The sequence below is a fragment of the Anomaloglossus baeobatrachus genome, chromosome 5 (genome assembly GCF_048569485.1).
Source record: "Anomaloglossus baeobatrachus isolate aAnoBae1 chromosome 5, aAnoBae1.hap1, whole genome shotgun sequence".
In the NCBI taxonomy this organism is placed as follows: domain Eukaryota; kingdom Metazoa; phylum Chordata; class Amphibia; order Anura; family Aromobatidae; genus Anomaloglossus; species Anomaloglossus baeobatrachus.
Window position 1 is genome coordinate 530250935 of NC_134357.1, and position 22673 is coordinate 530273607.

General features: G+C 46.2%; 1 protein-coding gene across 1 annotated transcript in view; it reads right to left on the minus strand.

Moving 5' to 3' along the window:
* Positions 1–1720: 1720 nt before the first annotated feature.
* The window catches only part of LOC142312161 (uncharacterized), a 378399-nt gene continuing 357446 nt past the window's right edge, over positions 1721–22673 (minus strand). The window contains 1 exon segment of the mRNA XM_075351064.1: positions 1721–2580. Within this exon segment, the coding sequence (XP_075207179.1) occupies positions 1984–2580 (597 nt within the window). The 3' untranslated portion in view covers positions 1721–1983.

A 22673-nucleotide genomic window follows, 5' to 3' on the forward strand; every position in this document is an offset into this window, starting at 1 on the left:
TTCATTGGTTGTAAGCCATAATCATCACCATTAACAGAAATAAACATGTAAAATAGATCACTCTGTAATGACTCTATATATGTTTCCCTTTTTGTATTGAATTACTGAAATAAATGAACTTGTTGATGACATTCTAATTTAATGAGATGCACTTGTATATTTGTTTTTAATGACAAAAATTTAGTGATACTATCATCTACCCTAGGGTCTCTTTGATCTCCACTGCCTGCCCCTCTTTGCTCAAATTAATCTCTAAACACCGTGTAGGGTTGCTACAAGCAAGATATGTCGGCTTCACCACTACTATACTTGATGTATTAATACCACAATGGGATTTTTGTTATTTATGGTATGATGTACCTTTACCCTTTGTACTGATCATTGTAGAGTAGGGATTGAAATTGTTAATGATCTGCTATTTAACTATGCACAATGTTGGCCCTTTTCTTTATAGATATACGCTTATACTTAGCCCAGTTTGTATTTTTGTAGTGCTATGGTAACACCTTCCCACTTTAAGCATACACTTAATCGGATGGAGGTGACGCGTCCTTCCGTTTATTACGCCAGCGCTTAGTAATGTATCACCTTTGCAACGGGTATTTGAGGCTGGACTTGAGCACTAACCATCAATATCCAAAAGTGGAATGAGACTCTTGCGAATGCACTATGGACACAGCGTGACACTTCCAGTCATGTGACCAGGTATATATTTGTGTGTGTGTGCATGGAGTGACGGGGCAATACCATGGTACCAGTCTGGAGTGTCCCGACATGCACGCTACCCGTTGAGTGCCCCTGACTAGCAACAACTGGCCACATGCGCAGCATACACTGTGCTTTAGTTCCAATCATGTAACTGGGGTAACAGGATCTTTATAAAGGTCCTGGCAGGCTGTGGGGAGACATATACTCCTCCAAGAAGAAGTGGGTCGTTGACCCGCGAAACGGTCATTGAGGTGAGGCCTCCTGGTCTCCCACTGTGTCTTGTGGTTCACCAATTATATCCTGGTAAGAACTTTGTGTCATATTGTGCTTAAATTTTACACTTGTCTTTGAATTAACACTATATGCACTTGGTCACCTTGCTCTGTTTGTATAATATTATTGATCAGCCCTGAACATGGGCATTAAAGTAACGGTGACCACAGGCACAGTGTAATGTCAACCTCTTTGCATTCTTTCACTGTTTTAGGCTATTTTTATCTTGGTTTTCAATAATGGTCATTGTTTTGCACATTTAAAATACCTTTTTTTTTCCTTATGTGTTATCTCTGGTTTCAGGGCATAAAAATTCAAAGTTTGAAAATTGCGAAATTTTAGTCAAATTTCTGATTTTTTTAACAAATAAATACAAAAAATATCATCCTACATTTACCACCACTATCATGAAGTACACAACGTCAAGAAAAAAAAAATCTCAGAATCACCGGGATCCGTTGAAGCATTCCAGAGTTATAACCTCATAAAGTGACACTGGTCAGAATTGAACAAATTTGGCCTGGTAATTAAGGTCAAAATTGGCTCCATCACCAAGCGGTTAACCCATCATATATTATTCTTATGATATAAAGTGTAAATTCAGATTGATTATAAATACTTAATGGTCTCAATTATCTAAGTCCCCTTAGACCCAATAATATGTGTACTGGGTATAGAAAAAAGAAATCAGGTCCCAATGATATTGTAATATACAGAAACTAAAATAATTTATTCAGACATGGAGATTGTGGATATAGAGAAACTGTAATGAATGACATCACTGATATTGGGAGTTAGGAAAAAAGGAGGCAGAAATGTTTTTGTTATTTTTTTGGGGGGGGGGGGGGTGAAAGGGGTTAACTGATGTCTATTAGTAACTTCATATATTTTTATTCTAATGTAAGTTCTATCTTGTTTTTCCTTTCTCATTTACTCTTATGTTGTTACTTTGACAGTCTCTGTTGTATGTTTTCTTGTACAGTTTGGAAAGATAAATTGTTTCTATCCGGTGTGAGTTCTCTGATGGACAACTAAAGATGATTTATGTTTATAACATTTCCCACAATCTGAACATGAAAAAGGCTTCTCCTCTGTGTGAGTTCTCTGATGGACATCTAAATGTGATTTATGAGTAAAACATTTCCCACATTTTGAACATGAAAAGGGCTTCTTTCCTGAGTGAATTCTTTGGTGTCTAACAAGATTTGATTTATCTACAAAACATTTCCCACAATCTGAACATAAAAAAGGCTTCTCCTCTGTGTGACTTCTCTGATGGACATCTAAATGTGATTTATGAGTAAAACATTTCCCACATTCTGAACATGAAAAAGGCTTCTCCCCTGTGTGAGTTCTCTGATGGACAATTAAAGCTGAACTCTGTTTAAAAGATTTCCCACATTCTGAACATGAAAATGGCTTCTCCCCTGTGTGAATATTCTGATGGATATCTAAAATTGATTTTCGATGAAAACATTTCCCACATTCTGAACATGAATATGGTTTCTCCCCTGTGTGAGTTCTCTGATGGACAATTAAAGCTGAGGTCTTATTAAAAGATTTCCCACATTCAGAACATGAAAATGGATTCTCCCCTGTGTGTGTTCTCTGATGGATAACTAAAGATGATTTTCGAATAAAATTTTTCCCATGTTCTGAACATGAATATGGCTTCTTCCCTGTATGAACTCTCTCATGTCTAACAAGTTCTGATTTCTGTTTAAAATATAGCCCACACTGTGCACAAGAAAATGTTTTCTTCTTTCTGTGAATTTTTTTGTAAGTAACAGTAGACATTTTAAGGGACAAACATTTTCTATATTCTGCACTTGAAAATGGCTTCATTTCCATAAAAGCAGTTTGATTTTTAATGCCTCTTTTCTGACTTTTATTTTTCTTAATAACCTGTGATGAATCAGAAGATAGGACCTGCTTAAAAGGATCAGATGATAGATCTTTGCTGTGAAGGGATGATGGGATATCTGGAGTAAGGGCATTCACTTCAGTTATGTCTTGTGTGATTTCAAGGTCATCTGATTTAAAAATTGCAGATATCAGTTGTCGCTCTGATGTTCTGGTACAGTCACCTGCTAAGAATAAAAATGTTCTAATAAAATATTCATAAAAAATATATTTGTTTAAAATTTCTAAAATATCCTACAAATTTCAAGTTATGTAGAAAAATTAAATTATTTAATGAGACAAAAACAGTTGACAATGTAACAATACACCTCAGAGCAGAAACATACAGAGCATGATGGTTGGCCCCGTTTGTTTATTCTGCCTCCCAAATACTGGAATAAGGTACACATTTTTTTTTTATGTAGGTCAGAATGATACCAATAAATACTTACCTGATCGGTAAATAAGTGTTGGAAAATGGCAACACAGAGGTTTGCAAAATTTTGTTTCATCATTTAAATAGAAAAGATCAATGTTTAGTATTGCCATAATCAGACTGATGTGAGCAATTGTGTCTCCAGCCATTTTTACTGCAAAAAACCCCACCGTAAACACAAAACATAATGGCAGAATTGCATTTTTTACTGTTTTGTCCCATTTTTTTTACAGTACATTATATAGTAACAGGAATGGTGTCATTCAAAAGTACATGTCCCACTAAAAAACAAGCGCTTTCTGGCTATGCTGCCAGGGTAAAAGATACGTGTCTTGAAGATAAGGTAAAATCAAAAGTGCAAAAATGAGAAATACCCTGTTCATCAAAGGGATAACTTCATTCTCTCTTGTAATAAGGGGAGATTTTTATTTTCTGGTCTCTCAGACTCAATAATGGCGGCTCCAGTACAAGTTCTTATATAATTGACATTTGAAGAATTCTTAAAGGGAACCTGTCACCAAATTTGTCCCTCATAAGCTGCGACCACCACCAGTAAGCTCTTGTATACAGCATTCTAGAATACTGTATATAAGAGCCCAGGCCGCTATGTATAACATCAAAAACACATTTTAGTATACTCACCAGCGGGGTGGTCGGGTTTGATGATACAATACTCTGACCTGCCCTCAGCAGGGCAGAGAGAAGTGTGCATGCACAGGAGCGCAATGGAGGCCTCTGTGTGGATGATGTAGGACTACAGCTGGGCGGACTCGCAAAAAATCCGGTTCCGGTCCGGAATTTGGTACCCATATAAGTCTATGAGAACGGAGATTAAAAATGTTGGTGGAAGGGCTGGGGGACAGAAGCACGAGCAGTGTACTCACCAAAGATCCATGTCATGGCGGCAATCTGCTTTCAGGTCGCACATTCACTTCTGGGGCTGCGTGCACTAAAAATAAAGGTTGATGCTAGAATGTATGGGTTCCTTTCAGGTATGATGTAATTTGTCACGTGATAGGGGGCGTGTTCAAAATTCAGCCTGGTTTAGAATGAACATGGGGGGGGGCTGCGATGTGCCACCCTCTGCCCAGCCTGAGCCGCCTGCTTCATGCAGCTAACAGCTCAGGGTGAACTTCGCCCACGATGTGCTCCCCGTCTGCCCAGCCTGAACCGCCTGCTTCATGCAGCAGGAAGCTCAAGATTAGCTGCGACCGCAATGTGCCCCCCTTTGGCGGGGAAAGCCATGCTTATGTGATGAGCAATGATGAGTGGCCTAGAAAGGCTGCAGGAAGCATACAGCTACGCTGGAGCAGTTTGCAGCCGCGACGAAGCCTTGGTATGTATGACGTATGAAGCACTCGCTTCATTCTTATTTTCTTTATTTTTCCTTTATTTTTTTTAATTTCTCAAGTGCCAGATCCAGATCCAACACCCAGAATCCCGGGCACCTTTCAAACCGCGCGGATCCAGACTTTTACAGTCCGGGTCCGCCCAGCCCTACATGGGACGCGTCATCCACAAGGAGCTGGGAAAGAGGACAAGAGCTTCAGCAGAATATATATTAGCATGTAGAGCAAATTCACTTAACATGTACAATGCTTGTTAATGAGTGCCAATAACTATAGCACAACTAGAGTACATGAAACCTTCCATATACTTCATCTGCTGCAGCACCATGTGTGATGGTGCTGTTGCAAAACTCCTGCCAAACCGTGCTAAAGCGCCATAGCGCTCATTAAAATGCATTATGCATTTTAAGTCAATTTGCTCTACATGCGAACATTTATTCTGAAGCTCTGATCTTGATGTTATATTTAGTCTTCACCCCGGCTTTTCGTTTAGGGGGAACATTTCCCTTTCATGGATAATTTATTGTCAAGTAAAATCTATAGACAGAATTACCATATTTTTCGTTTTATAAGACACACCTGATTATAAGATGTACTCCAAATTAGAGACAGAAAAATGGTAAAAAAAAGGTTTTGGTGAAAATGGGGTCCGTCTTATATTCTGGTTGGATTTACCTGGGGGGCAGTGGTGGTAGAGCGGGGTCATAGAGAGGCTGGGTCGGTGGTGGAGTAGGTACGGCGGGTGTCTCAGTAGTTCTGCAGGTGCTGTGAGGCAGGAGCCATCCTTGGTGATTGTAGGTAACAAAATGTCGGCGGTGCGGGCTTCAAAGAAATGGCATCTGGAGTCAACGTATGCGCAGGTTGAGCTCTCGGTTAAATGAAGAGACAAAATCTCATCTGCAAACGCGCCACCTCCGGGCGCCATTTTTTCCTTATGCCTGCTGCTGGAAGATCAGTTGGCCGGAGGCGGCACGTGCATGATGAGCTCTCAGCGCACCAATGAGCCAAGTTCAATCTGCGCACACGCCGACTCCGCGCGCCATTTCTTTGAAGCCCACATCGCCGACATATTCTTCAATCATTGGGGATGGCTCCTACAGCGGTGGGACACTCGCAGCATCGCTTTACTACTGCCAACACTATCTAACCCTGCTCCACCACCCATTTTCCTCCCAAATTTTTGGAAGGAAAAATGCGTCTTATAATCCGAAAAATATGGTAGTTCCCTATAAAACATTCGATTAAACGAAGAGATGAAATTCTTGAAATCAGATTTTAAATTTATCTTAACCCCTTCTTTTTTTTTTGTTAACTTTGTTTTATTAACAACGTAATCAAACATGGTACAGCTTTGATTTTACATAGTATTATATACAGAACACAGGAGGATCCGTAGTCGATCATGAACATAATAATAAGATATCATAAGACCTCCATAACATCAGCTGTACCTAAAGCTGAATTTTGCACATTAGCACTTATCCGTTCGATAGATATCTATATTGAGCACGATAGACAACCTTATTCAATATGGTCTGAAATAACTAAAACTGAAAAAAGACAAGAGTGACAACTTCATATTAACTTAATATATCGCTGGAGAATGCTCCACATTTTAACACCGAGAGGGGTCTGTCAATATTATAGTAATCACCTATAAGCTTCTGTGAGTGTGCTGGAGAGGAGTTCCACTGGTTAGTTTACTAGTGCGCAATACAAATCCCTTTAAAAATCAATCTTTATTAGATAATATTAAAATCGCCCAGGTGATTAATCCAAAAACTCAAAACAATAACTTGAATACTAATTGATAAAAAGGGAGCTACTATAGGTCAGGTACAGCCCAAAATTTGTAAATTATGTAGGCAGATATAATCATAATAGAATAACAAGCCACCACAAACCTCTCTGTACTCCAGTGACCCTAATATGTCACTGCGTCTGGCTCTGCCTATCAACGGAGGGTATGACGCCCTAATGTGACTGGGCGCCCCCGTTCCTCGACGGCTGACCCTCACTCTCCCTAAATAGCCCTACCAATATAATGATAGATTCTGTACCTGATACTCTCAATGGTTAACACAAGGTATGATACTCCATTTTCAATTTAACTAGAGGATTAATGCCTCAATATCAGTAATCTAAGTACAGAGCAAAAAAAATCTGCTGCTACAATTAGCTTACAGCATGTCATTCAAAAATAAATGAGGATAAATGTACTTCCCTCAGGTTGATGCTATATATATGGCCTCGACGCGTTGCCCCGCCCGTCTACGGATCATCAGGAAGCCCAAGGGAGATGATAACAGAAGGAAGATTTCAGCATCATGTGTGCCCCCTGTTGTAGTACACTACTCATTCATAAGGTATAGTTGAATTAACTACCGTAGTTTTCGGATTATAAGATGCACTTTTACTCCCAAAAATTTGGGCGGAAAATGAGGGGTGCATCTTAAAATCTGAATATAGGTGGAGAATTCGCGGGGGGCTGTCTGCGCAACTCTCTTTGCGGGTGGCCGGGTGCCTGTCTGTGTGGGCGGCCATGTGCCTGTCAGTGCGTGCAGCCTTCTGCCTCTCTCTGTCGGCGGCTGGCTGACTCTCTGTGCTGGCAGCCGGCTACCTCTCTGCGCGGGTGGTCGGGTGGCCTGCTGGCTGCCACTCTGTGCGGGCAGCCGGCTGGCTGTGCGCACTGCTGTGGCTGTGCTGGCAGCGGAAGTTGCGGTGGCTGTATGGCGGGTGTCCTAGATGGTCTAATTGCGGTACGGGCTTCAAATTATGGTGCCCGGAGTCAGCGCGTGCACAAATGGGGCTCTTGGATGAGAGCTCAATCTGCATATGCGCCGCTCTGGGCCTGCTGGGACACTCGCCGCACCGGCCTACTCCACCACACAACCAACGCAGGTTCCGCACAGCACCAGCACAGACCCGCCAGCACTGACCCGCCGCTGCCAGGACAACCACTGCCTCCTGTGACCCCGCTCCTCCACCGCTGCCGCCCCCCTCCGGTAAAAGAACACCGGAGTATAAGATGGACCCCATTTTTTTTTATCTTTAAATTTGGGGTGCGTCTTATAATCCGGTGCGTCTTATAAAACGAAAAATACAGTAATTTAACCCAGGATCTTACAGTCAGATCCAAGCCACCCATCCATCTTAAGCTATCAATTTCCTAGCCATGACCAAGGTTTCACTGAGTAGTATTTTCATGTAGTGATCCCACTACCCCCAAACAGGCAGAGCAAGGGGTCACACGGAAAGGCATCGACACGATAAATGATAGGAAAGAGGTCACCTCCTACCAGAATGAGGATATCATTGGGCAGCTACATATCATACGCGTAAAGTTTGCCCCTGAAAGATGCCATCGTGGACAATCCGCTGTACGAGAACGGCCTATAGTAAACAGGCAACTGGGTGTGAGATATGGCTGATGAATAATATAGCATTGAATCAACCTATTATTGGCAGATGGGGACTCTAGTACCTGCTCCCACTCCTCTCCCTGTATAGAATGAATCAAAAGTTTCAATTTGTCCTGAACTGGAAAGGAGGCTGACTCCACTCCGACTAACAACAGGTAAGTATATATACCCAATATCAAGCCACGGGGACCCTGCGATTTCAGAATGCCTATCATTGGAAATGCCGATGTTAATTCCCCTGCCCCCTTTCTCTGTAAATGAGATTGGATCGCAGTGCGGAATTTAAGGTACCTAAAAAACTAGTATCTTGGGACACTGTATTCAGCTTGTACCTGCCCGAAAGAATTAAAGGTATTTGTGCATAGAGCAAAGAGATCTCCTAACATGAGGACCTTGTGGGTGATCCAGAACCGCGCCTAGGGATGAGCCATCAGGGTAGACAAGTAACCATCTCTCCACAGCAGGAGCTCCGCCACCGCCCCCTCAAAGTGTACTAATTTATTAGCTTGTCGCCTTACTGATCGTGCAAACCTAAGGATAGGCAACAAGTTTGGAACAACCGAACTGTCCGACTCCAGAAAGCCCAACAAACAGTCTGTCCCAAGTGCCCTGAGTTGTCCCGCTAGGTATTACAAGAAAAATTCCGGTAAGGCCATCCCCCTAACGACTTGGATCTCTGCAGAGTGGACAGCTAGAGTTTGGGCCTGGATTTCCCTCATATGAAAGAGGAGGTGAGCGGGTTGAGCGTTGTGAAGAGAGATCTGGGTATCAGTATCGCACTGTGTTGTAAGGTATAACTAAGCTTGGGGAGCAGTATAATTTTAATTAAGTTACTCCAACCGACCAAAGAGCGGCAGTTTTCCTCATAAATTATATCTCAGTTTAACATGTTCCCAAAGTGGAAATATGTTCACTTAAAGGTCCAGTGTATAATCTTTCTTAATAAGTATTTGAAGCTAGACATGACAGGTAAGCGCGATAGACTATCCAGTGGGACTCCCGATCTGTGCATTAAGGGCATTAAGGCTGACTTGTCCCAATTAATATAAAGATTAGAGTACTCTCCAAACCTATCTACTGTATAGTGTCAATAACAACTGGTAGGGTTTCCCGCACTTTGTCCATGAAAATGACCATGTCGTCTGCATATAAACCTATGGTGTCTGTGCGATCAGCCACAGTAATTCCAGCAATAGATGTGTGGGATCAAATTTGAATTGCCAGGGCCTCGATGACAAGTGCAAATAGGGGCGTGGACAAAGGGCACCCATGTCGCGTGCCCCGACCCATAGAGAAGGAAGCAGTTAAGACATTATCGACTATAATCCTAGCCATAGGGAATCTATAAAGCATGTGAATCCAGTTACGGAATTTAGGGCCAAAAGCAAACCGCAGAAGACAAGCAGACAGGAAGGGCCACTCCACTGAGTCAAATGCCTTGGCCGCATCCAGCGAGGCTAAGGCCCACTCATTTTCTGGGACTAACGCACTGTATTGCACTATGGAGCGGACCCGAAAATATCTGATATTAATGGAGGTATTTTTTCCGGGCATAAACCCGGTTTGATCCGGATGCACTATATCCAATATGACAGAGTTAAACCAAGATGCCAATATTTTAGTGAAGATCTTATAATTGACATTAGTTAATGATACACGCCTGTAGGAGCCACAATCCAATGGATCTTTTCTCTTTTTTTCAACACAATAATATGGGCCTCGTAAAGAGAGGCAAGTAGAGAGCCACCAATTGAAAAGTATGAGAAGACATCTAAAAGAACCGGGGCCAAAGCGTCACAGTATTTGCCGTAGAATTCTATAGGAAAGCCATCTGGGCCAGGAGCCTTCCCCCTAGCCATACCTAATATGGCTGCCGTTACCTCTTCTATTGTAATGTCTGCCTCCAAAAACTCTTGCTGCGACTGACTCAAAGTAGGGAATTCTAAATCTGACAGGTATACCAAGCAATCATGGACGCCGTGGACACTTCTAGAGCTACAAAGTGTTTTATAAAATGTCTAGAAGCATTGTAAAATGTCATCTGGGGATGTGACAACCAAGCCATCAGCCTCCTGGATACCAAATACTGTATTAGAAGCATTATGCTGACTGACCATATATGCAGTAATTTACTCGACTGGTTTGCCAGCTGAAAATATGACTGTCAGCTGAAATACAGTTTACATTTAGACTAAGGGGTGCTTCACACATAGCGAGATCGCTACCGAAATCGCTGCTACGGCACGGTTTTGGTGACGCAACAGTGACCTCATTAGCGATCTCGCTGTGTGTGACACTGAGCAGCGATCTGGCACCTGCTGCGAGATCGCTGCTCGTTACACACAGCCCTGGTTCGTTTTCTTCAAAGGCGCTCTCCCGCTGTGACACACAGATCGCTGTGTGTAACAGCGAGAGAGCGACGAAATGAAGCGAGCAGAAAGCAGGAGCCGGCGTCTGGCAGCTGTGGTAAGCTGTAACCAGGGTAAACATCGGGTAACCAAGGTGGTTACCCGATATTTACCTTAGTTACCAGCCTCCGCCGCTCTCACGCTGCCGGCTCCGGCTCTCTGCACATGTAGCTGCAGTACACATCGGGTTAATTAACCCGATGTGTAGTGTAGCTATGAGAGCAAGGAGCCAGCGCTAAGCAGTGTGCGCGGCTCCCTGCTCTCGCGGTTATGATCGCTGCTTCGGCTGCTGTGTTTGACAGCTAAGCAGCGATCATAACAGCGACTTACAAGGTCGCTGTTACGTCACAGAAAATGGTGACGTAACAGCGACCTCGTTGTCGCTGTCGCTTAGTGTGAACCAGCCCTTAGTTTCAGAGTGTTGTACATATGACCTATATGATTACAAACAAGCCACCCTGTTCCCTAGATTTATATCTTGCCTATGAGTCCCTGAGTCTCCTTTCAATTATTTTGTCCTCCGCCTTTTCAAACGTTTAATATGTGTTATACTTGAAGCCAAACATCCCCGAAGGTAAGCTTTAAGGGTATCCCATACAAGATTATTGTTCCGGGGGTTTACGGTGAGTTGCTAAAAATTCCTCCAGTTGAGCTAGGATCCTATCACTTTGATCAATTAATTTAAGTCAAAAGAGGTTTAGCCGCCAGAGGGGCTTGCTGATATTAAGGCCGAATCTAAGGCGGGCTTTGCACACTACGACATCGCAGCCCGATGCTGCGATGCCGAGTGCGATAGTGCCCGCCCCCGTCGCAGCAGCGATATGTGGTGATAGCTGGCGTAGCGAAAGTTATCGCTACGCCAGCTTCACACACACACTCACCTGCCGTGCGACGTCCCTGTGGCCGGCGACCCGCCTCCTTGTTAAGGGGGCGGGTCGTGCGGCGTCACTGCGACGTCACACGGCAGGCGGCCAATCGGAGCGGAGGGGCGGAGATGAGCAGGATGTAAACATCCCGCCCACCTCCTTCCTTCCGCATATCCTACGGAAGCCGCAGTGAGGCCGGTAGGAGACGTTCCTCGCTCCTGCGACTTCACACACAGCGATGTGTGATGCCGCAGGAGCGAGGAACAACATCGGACCGTCGCGTCAGCGTAATTATGGATTACGCCGACGCTGCACCGATGATACGATTACGACGCTTTTGCGCTCGTTAATCGTATCATCCAGCCTTTACACACTGCGATGTCGCATGCGATGCCGGAAGTGCGTCATTTTCAATTTGACCCCACCGACATCGCACCTGCGATGTCGCAGTGTGCAAAGTGCCCCTAAGCTTGAGAATTACTGGACGGTGGTCTGATGTACCCCTTACCCCATGTACAACATTATCTACCCAGGCTGCCAAATTAGTTAATCCAAATATGTAATCCAAGCGTGACAGTGTGCGTCTCGTAGAAGAGTGCCAGGTGAATTCCTGCACATTGGGATGCCACAGTCTCCAAAGGTCAGCCCACCCGCCTCCCTCAATACATTGTCGCAGATCAGTCAGGGCTAGAGTCGAGTGTTGCCCCCCACCATCCAACCTGAGCTTATCTAGTTCCTCATCAACAAGATTAAAGTCTCCCATGCCTAGGACACATGTGTCTGGATAATTAAGGGAAAAACTCAGTGCTTGTTTGAGAACAGAGGTGCGAGCTGGTGGAGGATTGTAAATGCATAGTATAATATAATCTCTGGATTCAATGGATGCATATACAAAGACAAATCGACCCTCAGTCCTTCCTGACCACCTTAGTCTCCCACCGTATAGATTTTTGGACTAAGAGGGAGATGCCTATAGAGTAGCTAGTATGGAATGAGTGTACGAACCATTGCACCCATGGCTTTTGCACCAACCTAGCCGTGTCCCTCGTAAGAGGAGTTTCGACCAACACCACCGATTGAGCCTTAGAGCACTTAATTTGAGAGAACACCTTGATCTTCTTTTTGAGGCCCCGGATATTCCAGGTCATAAACATTAGTCCTGAACCAATTTTATACAACCCACGTAGATAAAACCCCCAAAAAAAGTGCAATTCCACAATTTTATATTATTACTATTATTTACCATGTTCACTCTACGGTTCACTAAAACCTGACCAGATTCTTCAGGTCAGTACGAATACATAGATTCCAAACATGTATAGTTTTTCATTTAAGTGTTGAAAAAAATCAGAGATTTCTAAGAAAAAAGAGAGAATTTTGTTTACTTACCGTAAATTCTTTTTCTTATAGTTCCGTATTGGGAGACCCAGACCTTGGGTGTTTAGCTTCTGCCTCCGGAGGACACACAAAGTACTACACTTAAAAGTGTAGCTCCTCCCTCTGAGCTTATACACCCCCTGGTGAGCCAATCCCAGCCAGTTTAGTGCAAAAGCTGAAGGAGAATAGCCACCCACAAGTAGAACAGAGCAAGAGCCGGAACAACCAAAGACTCTGTCCACGACAACAGCCGGTGATAACACACGGAACAAGAAATTGCCAACAGGCAACAGGGAGGGTGCTGGGTCTCCCAATACGGAACTATAAGAAAAAGAATTTACGGTAAGTAAACAAAATTCTCTTTTTCTTTATCGTTCCTTTGGGAGACCCAGACCTTGGGATGTTCCAAAGCAGTCCCTGGGTGGGAATAAACAGAAAACCTAAGAAGTAGGCAGAACCTAACTTCACAAATGGGCGACAGCCGCCTGAAGGATGCGTCTGCCCAAGCTCGCATCTGCCGAAGCATGAGCATGCACTTGGTAGTGCTTCGAGAAGGTATGCAGGCTAGTCCAAGTGGCAGCCTGACAGACTTGTTGAGCCGTAGCCTGGTGCCTAAAAGCCCAAGAGGCACCGACAGCTCTGGTCGAGTGTGCCTTGATCCCCGGCGGGGGAGGCACCTGAGTACTCTGGTAGGCGTCCGAAATGGTCGATTTAATCCAACGGGCTAAGGTCGGCTTAGAGGCAGGGAGGCCCTTGCGCCGACCTGTGGTTAGCACAAAAAGAGAGGTGCACCGCCTAAGCGCAGCGGTGCGAGACACATAGATCCGGAGAGCACGCACCAGATCTAGAGTATGCAGTGCTTTTTCAAAGCGATGAACAGGAGCCGGACAGAAGGAAGGTAGGGTAATGTCCTGGTTAAGGTGGAAAGGAGAGACCACCTTAGGAAGAAAGTCCGGAGTCGGACGGAGAACCACCTTGTCTTGATGAAAAACTAAAAAAGGTGACTCCGAAGAGAGCGCAGCCAAATCAGAGACTCTCCTGAGGGAAGTTATGGCAACCAGAAAGGCCACCTTCTGAGAAAGACGATACAAAGAAACCTTCCTAAGAGGCTCAAAAGGGGGTTTTTGCAATACCGTGAGGACCAAGTTAAGGTCCCAGGGATCCAAGGGCCGCCGATAAGGCGGAATGATGTGAGACGCGCCTTGCATGAAGGTGCGGACCTGAGCCAGCCGAGCGAGACGCCGCTGGAACAGAACTGACAGAGCTGAGACTTGTCCCTTGAGAGAGTTGAGGGACAGTCCTAGCTGCAGACCGGACTGTAGAAAAGACAGAAGGGTCAGCAAGGAGAATGGCCAAGGAGGATGGTCGGTAGAGCGACACCAGGACAGGAAAATTTTCCAAGTCCTGTGATAGATCTTAGCAGAGGAAGACTTACGGGCCCGAGTCATAGTGGAGATGACTTCAGGAGGAATACCAGAAGCCGTCAAAATCCAGGACTCAAGAGCCACGCCGTCAATTTGAGAGCCGCAGAATTCGGGCGGAAAAACGGACCTTGCGAGAGTAGGTCTGGACGGTCCGGGAGATGCCACGGCATCTCTACGGACAGATGGAGCAGGTCCAGATACCAAGCTCGCCTGGGCCAGTCCGGTGCAATGAGGATGACTCGACGGCCCTCTATTCCGATCTTGCGCAGGACTCTGGGCAAGAGAGCTAGAGGGGGAAACACGTAGGACAGACGAAACTGGGACCAGTCTTGAACCAGAGCGTCTGCGGCGAAGGCCTGAGGATCGTGGGAGCGAGCCACGTAAACAGGAACTTTGTTGTTGTGACGGGATGCCATTAGGTCCACATCCGGAGTGCCCCATTTGCGGCAGATTGACTGAAACACTGCCGGGTGCAGGGACCACTCGCCACCGTCCATGCTTTGACGACTGAGATAATCTGCCTCCCAGTTTTCCACGCCTGGGATGTGGACTGCGGATATGGTGGACTTGGAGTCCTCCGCCCATTGAAGGATGCGTTGTACCTCCATCATTGCCAGGCGGCTGCGTGTCCCGCCTTGGTGATTGATGTAGGCAACCGCTGTCGCGTTGTCTGACTGGACTCGAATGTGCCTGCCCGCCAACAGGTGGTGAAAAGCTAGGAGAGCTAGAAGCACGGCCCTGGTTTCCAGCACATTGATTGAAAGGGCTGACTCGGACGGAGTCCAAGTGCCCTGCGCTCTGTTGTGGAGACATACCGCTCCCCAGCCGGATAGACTGGCATCCGTGGTGAGAATCACCCAGGACAGAGCCAGGAAGGAGCGCCCTTGGGACAGGGAGAGGGGCCGAAGCCACCACTGAAGGGAGCTCCTGGTCCGTGGCGACAGAGCCACTAACTTGTGTAAGGAGGAAGGCCGCTTGTCCCAACAGCGGAGAATGTCCAGCTGCAGGGGGCGCAGATGGAACTGGGCAAAGGGAACAGCCTCCATGGACGCCACCATTTGACCCAGCACCTGCATCAGACGCCTGAGAGTATAACGGCGGGGCCTCAGAAGAGAGCGCACCGCCAGCTGGAGTGACAGCTGTTTGTTTAAGGGCAACTTCACTAGAGCCGACAAAGTCTCGAACTGCACCCCTAGGTACGTGAAACTCTGGGTCGGAGTCAGAGTGGACTTGGGAAGATTGACAAGCCACCCAAATTGGGCTAGAGTGGCGAGAGCGAGCGAGACACTCCGCTGACAGTCTGCGCTGGATGAAGCCTTGACTAGAAGGTCGTCCAGGTAAGGAATCACTGCCAACCCCTGGAGGTGCAGAACCGCAATCACTGCTGCCATGACCTTGGTGAATACCCGAGGGGCCGTGGCTAACCCGAAGGGGAGAGCCACGAATTGGAAATGATCTTCTCCTATTGCAAAACGTAGCCAACGCTGGTGTGAAACTGCAATTGGCACATGCAGATAGGCATCTCTGATGTCGATGGACGCCAGGAAATCCCCTTGGATCATTGAGGCAATGACTGATCGCAGAGACTCCATGCGAAGGTGCCGCACCTGAACATGCTTGTTGAGAAGCTCGAGATCCAGGATGGGCCGGAAGGTACCGTCCTTTTTGGGAACTAGGAAGAGATTTGAGTAGAAACCTCTGAACCGTTCCCGGGCGGGAACTGGTACAATTACTCCGTTGGCCTGCAAGGCTGCCACGGCCTGTGAGAAGGCGGCGGCCTTGGAGCAAGGGGGAGTTGAGAGAAAAAATCTGTTTGGCGGGCTGGAAGAGAATTCTATCCTGTAGCTGTGGGAGATGATATCGCTCACCCACTGATCGGAGACGTGTTGAAACCAAGAGTCGCCAAAGTGGGAGAGCCTGCCACCGACTAAGGACGTTGCCGGAGCGGGCAGAGAGTCACGAGGAGGCTGCCTTAGTGGCAGCACCTCCTGCAGTCTTCTGTGGACGCGCTTTTGGGCGCCAGTTGGATTTCTGGTCCTTGGCTGAGTTAGCGGACGAGGCGGAAGGCTTAGAGGACGACCAGTTGGAGGAACGAAAGGAGCGAAACCTCGACTGATTCCTACCCTGGGCAGGTTTCCTGGTTTTGGTTTGTGGCATGGAAGTACTCTTCCCGCCAGTAGCTTCTTTAATAATTTCATCCAGCTGTTCTCCGAACAGCCGGGACCCAGCAAAAGGGAGCCCAGCAAGGTACTTCTTTGAAGAAGCATCTGCCTTCCACTCTCGAAGCCACAAGATCCTGCGGATAACGAGGGAATTAGCCGAAGCCACCGCAGTGCGGTGAGAAGCCTCCAGCATGGCAGACATGGCATAAGATGAAAAAGCTGAAGCTTGAGAAGTTAAGGCAACCATCTCGGGCATAGATTCCCTGGTGAGGGAATGCATCTCCTCCAGAGAAGCAGAGATGGCTTTGAGAGCCCACACTGCTGCAAAAGTTGGGGAAAACGCGGCCCCCGCCGCTTCATACACGGATTTGGCCAGAAGGTCAATCTGACGGTCAGTGGAATCCTTAAGGGAGGTGCCATCAGCCACCGACACAACGGTCCGGGCTGAGAGCCTAGACACCGGAGGGTCTACCTTTGGGGAATGAGCCCACTCCTTGACCACCTCAGGTGGAAAGGGAAAACAGTCATCAGAACCACGCTTTGGGAAGCGTTTGTCAGTACAGGCCCTGGGTTTGGTCACAGCGGCCTGAAAACTGGAGTGGTTAAAGAACACACTCTTTACTCTCTTAGGCGAGGTAAACTGGTGCTTTTCTGCCAGAGAGGGTTGCTCCTCTGATACTGGCGGATTGAGATCCAGTACAGAATTAATGGAAGCAATCAAGTCACTAAGATCTGAGTCACCCTCGGAAAGATCAATGGGGTACATGGAGTTAGCCTCCGAGCCCCCTGTAAAGGCATCCTCCTCATCCTGCGAGTCAGCTCTTGAATCAGAGCCGCGGGATGAGGAGGGAGAGGAAACCCTGCGTCTCCTCTTAGGAGGACGGGGTCTGGTCCCTGATGATGAATCCTCTGTGAGCTCCGGTGGACGGAGGTCAGAAGATAGAGATCCTAAGGGACCCTTAGCAGTAGAGGCACCCTGTAAAGGGGGCTGATGCATATTCATCAAAGTCCTGGACAGAAGTCCCATGGACTCAGCAAAAGACTGGGAGATAGACCTAGAAAAGGATTCTACCCAAGCCGGGGGTTCAGCCACAGGTGCAGGAGCAGCCTGAGAGACCACTGGGGGTGAGACTCCAGGCTGTGGCACCGCCAAGTTAGAGCAGACATCACAATGTGGATAGGTGCTCGGTTCAGGCAGCAGGAGCTTACATGCAGCGCATACAGTATAAAGCTTTGGAGCCTTGCTCCTCGTGTGAGACATGCTGCTGGAGTGGGGACTCTACAAAGAGAATGAACCCCAGAGAGTATATACCAGACCGCTGGAAGCGGTGTTGTGTGCCCTCCAGATCCCGAAGCCCGGACCCTCAATGCACAACACCTCAGCAGGGATGCAGAGTGCAGGCCAGCGCAGAGTGAACCCTGTCTGAGAAAATGGCCGCCGGAGCGAAAAGAGGGGGCGGGACTTGGGGCGTTCCTGGAGGAGAGCGGGATCTGGAGGGCCATAGAGACCTACAGGGGAGGAGACACGCACAGCAGTGGGGAGTGTCCCTCCCCTGTGCAGGACGGCCGCCGGGAGGAGCCGAGCCTGTCCCTCTGCATGAGTGACATGCGAGGGCAGTGAACAGAAACTAGGCCTCCGGCAAAGCCGGGGCCTAAATTTGAGCGGCGAGGCTGACGCGCAGGCACCATTGGCGCGGTTCTCGGGCGACAGCTAGAGAACCCGCCGGAAATGCCAATAAATACAGTAAGCACACTCTCCCCAAACAATAAAGCACAGGGACCCCCAACATATAAACGTCTCAGGTACTTAGCTGCTGAGACGCAGGGCCAGGTCCCTGGGGATGAGTGCTCCGGTCCAGCAGGGTCCTAAAGGGCTGCCGATGGAGACCGGTCTCCTGCCAAGCATGGAGACCGTGCTGGCTCCCACTTCAAGCCAGAGCCCAGGAGGGATGGTGAAGGAGCACGGCATGTAAGGCTCCAGCCTTGGAAATCAACCTTACAACACCACCGACACAGTGGGGTGAGAAGGGACATGCCGTGGGTCCAGACGTGGACCCGCACTTCTTCAATCTCATTCCAAAAAGGAAAAAAATCATATGAGAATGCATGTGTGGATGTATGCCTCCTGAACACAAAGCGATAAACTGGCTGGGATTGGCTCACCAGGGGGTATATAAGCTCAGAGGGAAGAGCTACACTTTTAAGTGTAGTACTTTGTGTGTCCTTCGGAGGCAGAAGCTAAACACCCAAGGTCTGGGTCTACCAAAGGAACGATAAAGAAAATAAATGTGCTTTTCCGCCAATATCCGAGACGCTTAACATTTTCAATGTTCAAGATCTGGGTCTGTATGATGGTTACTTTTTGAGTCTTGAGCGGACGTTTTTACTGATAAAATTTTGGGGCAGATACAATGTTTTGATCGAATCCTATTTCATTTATTGCAATGTTGTGGCGGCTAAAACCCCCCTCGAAATTCTTGTTTTCATGTTTTCTCATTACGCCATTTACCAATTGGATTAATTTATTTTAAATTTGAAAGATCAGACTTTTACGAAAGCAGTGATGCCAAATATATGTCATTTTTTAATGAAGTCAAAAGGAGGAAGTGATTTGAGATTTTGTATTTTTATATTGTTTAAAACTTTTTTTTTTACTTTAACTGCAGTCGTCTGATTGCTTGTACTATGCATAGCAGTGCATAAGCAATGCTATGTATAGTGAAAATCACAATCCATGAACGGCAGTTACACACTGGTTTTCACAGGAGTATAATAATGACAGGCACAAGTGTGGTCAGCAGACTCCCGGTTGTCATGACAACCCTTCAATTCCCCGCGATCAAGCCATGGACACACCGAATAGCACGTGGAATGATGTGTCCCCTGCTGGCACATGTTAAATGGCCCTGTTAGAGATTGACAGCGGCATTTAGCATGTTAAAAGCCATAGTCGTAGCACGCATAATAACAGCCATCATCAGACAGGAAACATGCGGGTTCGGTGTGCGAGCCCGCATCAAAGTTAGGTTGCCAGCGTATAACGTACCAGTATAGGACTTACATGACATTCGGATGCTAGGTGAGGAAAAAAAAAATGCATGACACTTGCCAAGTTTTCTGGCTGAGAATCTGGGTGATTTTATATATGTACATGTTGGCGAACCCTTATGGTTATTCACAGGTTGCACTGTCCCCGGCTTTTATGCATAAGATCGGAAATATTAAAAATTCTAAATGTCTGAAGTGTAACTCAGAGGCGGCAGATCTATTGGGACGGCCGGGAAATTAGGGATTTGTGGGAACCGGTTATCACATTTGTTGCTGAGAGGCTGAATATTGCTTTGTCATTTCGGGATCTAATTACGTCTCGGTTATTATCTACAAAGAGGAATTATTTTAAGGACTGGATAACGTCTAATAATAACATTTTCCAATAACAGGTTAGGCCGAGTTACACATCAAAATATAATAATTGCTGGGAGGAAAAGTGTTTTGGAAATATGGGAAGAATTATTGATTATAGAGTTTTCTCTTCTTTTCTCTCTGCTCTGAATGGGTGGATGTCAGGGATGGAATTAAATAGAAAAAGAAAGGGGAAAAAAAAGACAAAAAATTATAATTCTATAATATTTCTTATGCTAATGTGTCTATTGTCCACATTTGAGCATATAAATAAAAAGGACATGGACTGGTGTCTCATCATAAAAGGAAGGCACATCATATGGATTATATATATTTTTTTCAAATGATGATTTTCTAAGTTGTCAGCACATTCTATGTACGCGGTCATTAGGCTTTGTAGTTTAGAGACCTGGGAAGGTAAGGGTCAGCATCTTCTAATTCCAGAGAGTATGGAAACTAGAAAAGAGAAGCGCTGATAGGGTTTTACCAGATTACAAATACGGTTTAGCATATATCACAATACACTCACCGATTCAGGTTGTGAGAGGTCACAACCACCATAGATAGCATCAGATAATGGCGGCTGCAGCGGCCCCACGTGTTTGCAGATCAAAGTGGAGAAGGAGAAGGGGTTAAACCCGCGCAATCCGCCAGATAAATTCAGTGGAGATGTTGATAATTCAGAACATTCTTTTATTCCATGGGTCTACGCGTTTCAAGGTCTGTGACCTCTTCTTCAGGACCAGTAAATCAACACACATTTACTGGTCCTGAAGAAGAGGTCACAGACCTTGAAACGCGTAGACCCATGGAATAAAAGAATGTTCTGAATTATCAACATCTCCACTGAATTTATCTGGCGGATTGCGCGGGTTTAACCCCTTCTCCTTCTCCACTTTGATCTGCAATTCCAGAGAGTAGGGAGCGTTCTCCGGGCTGTAAGCTCTGGCCAGAACAGATCTCACTCCAACAGAAGGACTTCCAATGCCCAAAGTAATGGGGAGAGTTTTGGTTTAGAAGGAGAATGGTGACCACATGATTATGATATGGCCGGACTACACCGCAGATAAACCAGCACAGCCGGTGACCGAGTTGAATTTGTGACTTCTCTGCATTCAGTGGTTACTACTCACCTGGGCGGTTATCTGTAGGAATATCCACTTCACTCTGCTCATAGCCCCTTACATATGTCTCTGTACTATTAATATGGGTCAGATCTTCAGCCTGAAACAAATATTGTAATAGTCACAGACAGATGTAGAAGTCCCATCTATGATCAGCTCTAATCCTGCCATCTCCACTGTTCTCATTACACAAGCATAAAACATATAATACTGGTGGATAAAACAAGACTGAACACAAGACCTTCACAGCCGTCTACACATCATAGGGAGATTTCATGACACCTTCTTTCCATCTACCTGATGATCCTGAGGAACATTGGGATCTTCTTGTTTACAGTCCTGTGGAAGAAGAGGACGGGGACATCTCTCTGGTGTTGTGCTCTTACTGGATAGAACTGGAGGAAACACATACAGGGACTGAATTCATTCCTTACATACAGATAATTATAGGCCGTGTGTATTTAGTCCTGTCTATTACCTGATGATGTGAGGGGCCAGGGAACCTCCATCATGACGTCCTTGTACAGATCTTTGTGTCCTTCTAAATACTCCCACTCCTCCATGGAGAAATAGATGGCGACATCCTCACACCTTATAGGAACCTGACACATACAATGATACCGTCATCTCCCGATCCCTTCATAGCGTTACGGTATAATGTCCCAGCATTCCCAGCAGTGTCACCTCTCCAGTCAGCAGCTCAATCATCTTGTAGGTGAGTTCTAGGATCTTCTGGTCATTGATGTCCTCATGTATCGGGGGGTGAGGTGGAGATCCCATGATTGGGCTCAGGGGTCTTCCCCATCCCTCAGACACAGGGTCCTGACAGCGCTCACTAGAGGTCTTCTTCACTACTGTGTAATGCTGGTTATGGAGAGACACATTAATAAATCTCACTACAGACATTTCCGGAGTCCTCACCTCTCCAGTTCTGTCCATCTGTTATTCCCATAGATAAAAATGATGTAATGTGACGTCATCAGAATCTCTCACCTCTCCAGTAAGCCGGAAGAGGATCTCTAGGGTGAGGTGTAATATCCTCTCCACCATCTTGTCCCTGTACTTATCCATTTTGATTGGTTAATCAGGAAAATTCTCCTATATAGAAAATTTTCACTGACCGGATCAAATATTGTAGAGACCTGAATGGGAAGAGGAAATAAACTAACATCTTAAATAATCCCATATAATAATACAATCACTGGAGATAATGGGGGAAACATATGAGGAGATATAATGTGTGTTTGTTGTATTCTTAGATTGTATACACTGGAACATTAGTTGAATTAGTGACAGGCAGCTTGTGCCATTTACTCGCTATTGTTGGTCACTGCTTCGGCCACTGATTGGCTGTAGGGATCACATGGACTAATCTGAAAATACAGAGACTGGTAGGGACGCAAGCAGTGGATGCACAGGAATTCTGGGTGATCATTAACCCCTCCACAAGCTATGATGTACTGGCACGTCAGAGGTCGAGTCTCTGCCTGTGATGAGGGCTCACACTCTAAGGCCGCTTTCACACGTTCGTGAACAACCACGCACGTTTTTCAAGGACAAGTCAGAGGTGCGTATTGCCCTCCGTGAGCCGTGTTTATGGCACATGTGTGTTCTCCATGTGCTATCTGTGATAACACACGGAGAACGGGAACTTTCTGCTCACCTGGTGGTGCTGATCTTCGGTCTCTGATCCTGCTGAATCCGGCAGCTTCCGGCTGCAGTGAATATGCAATGAGCATAATGAGCGGCAGTCGGAAGCAAGTGACAGCTGCGGCAGAGACAGGAGGGCTGGAGAAGGTGAGTAAAGGTTTTTTTTTTAT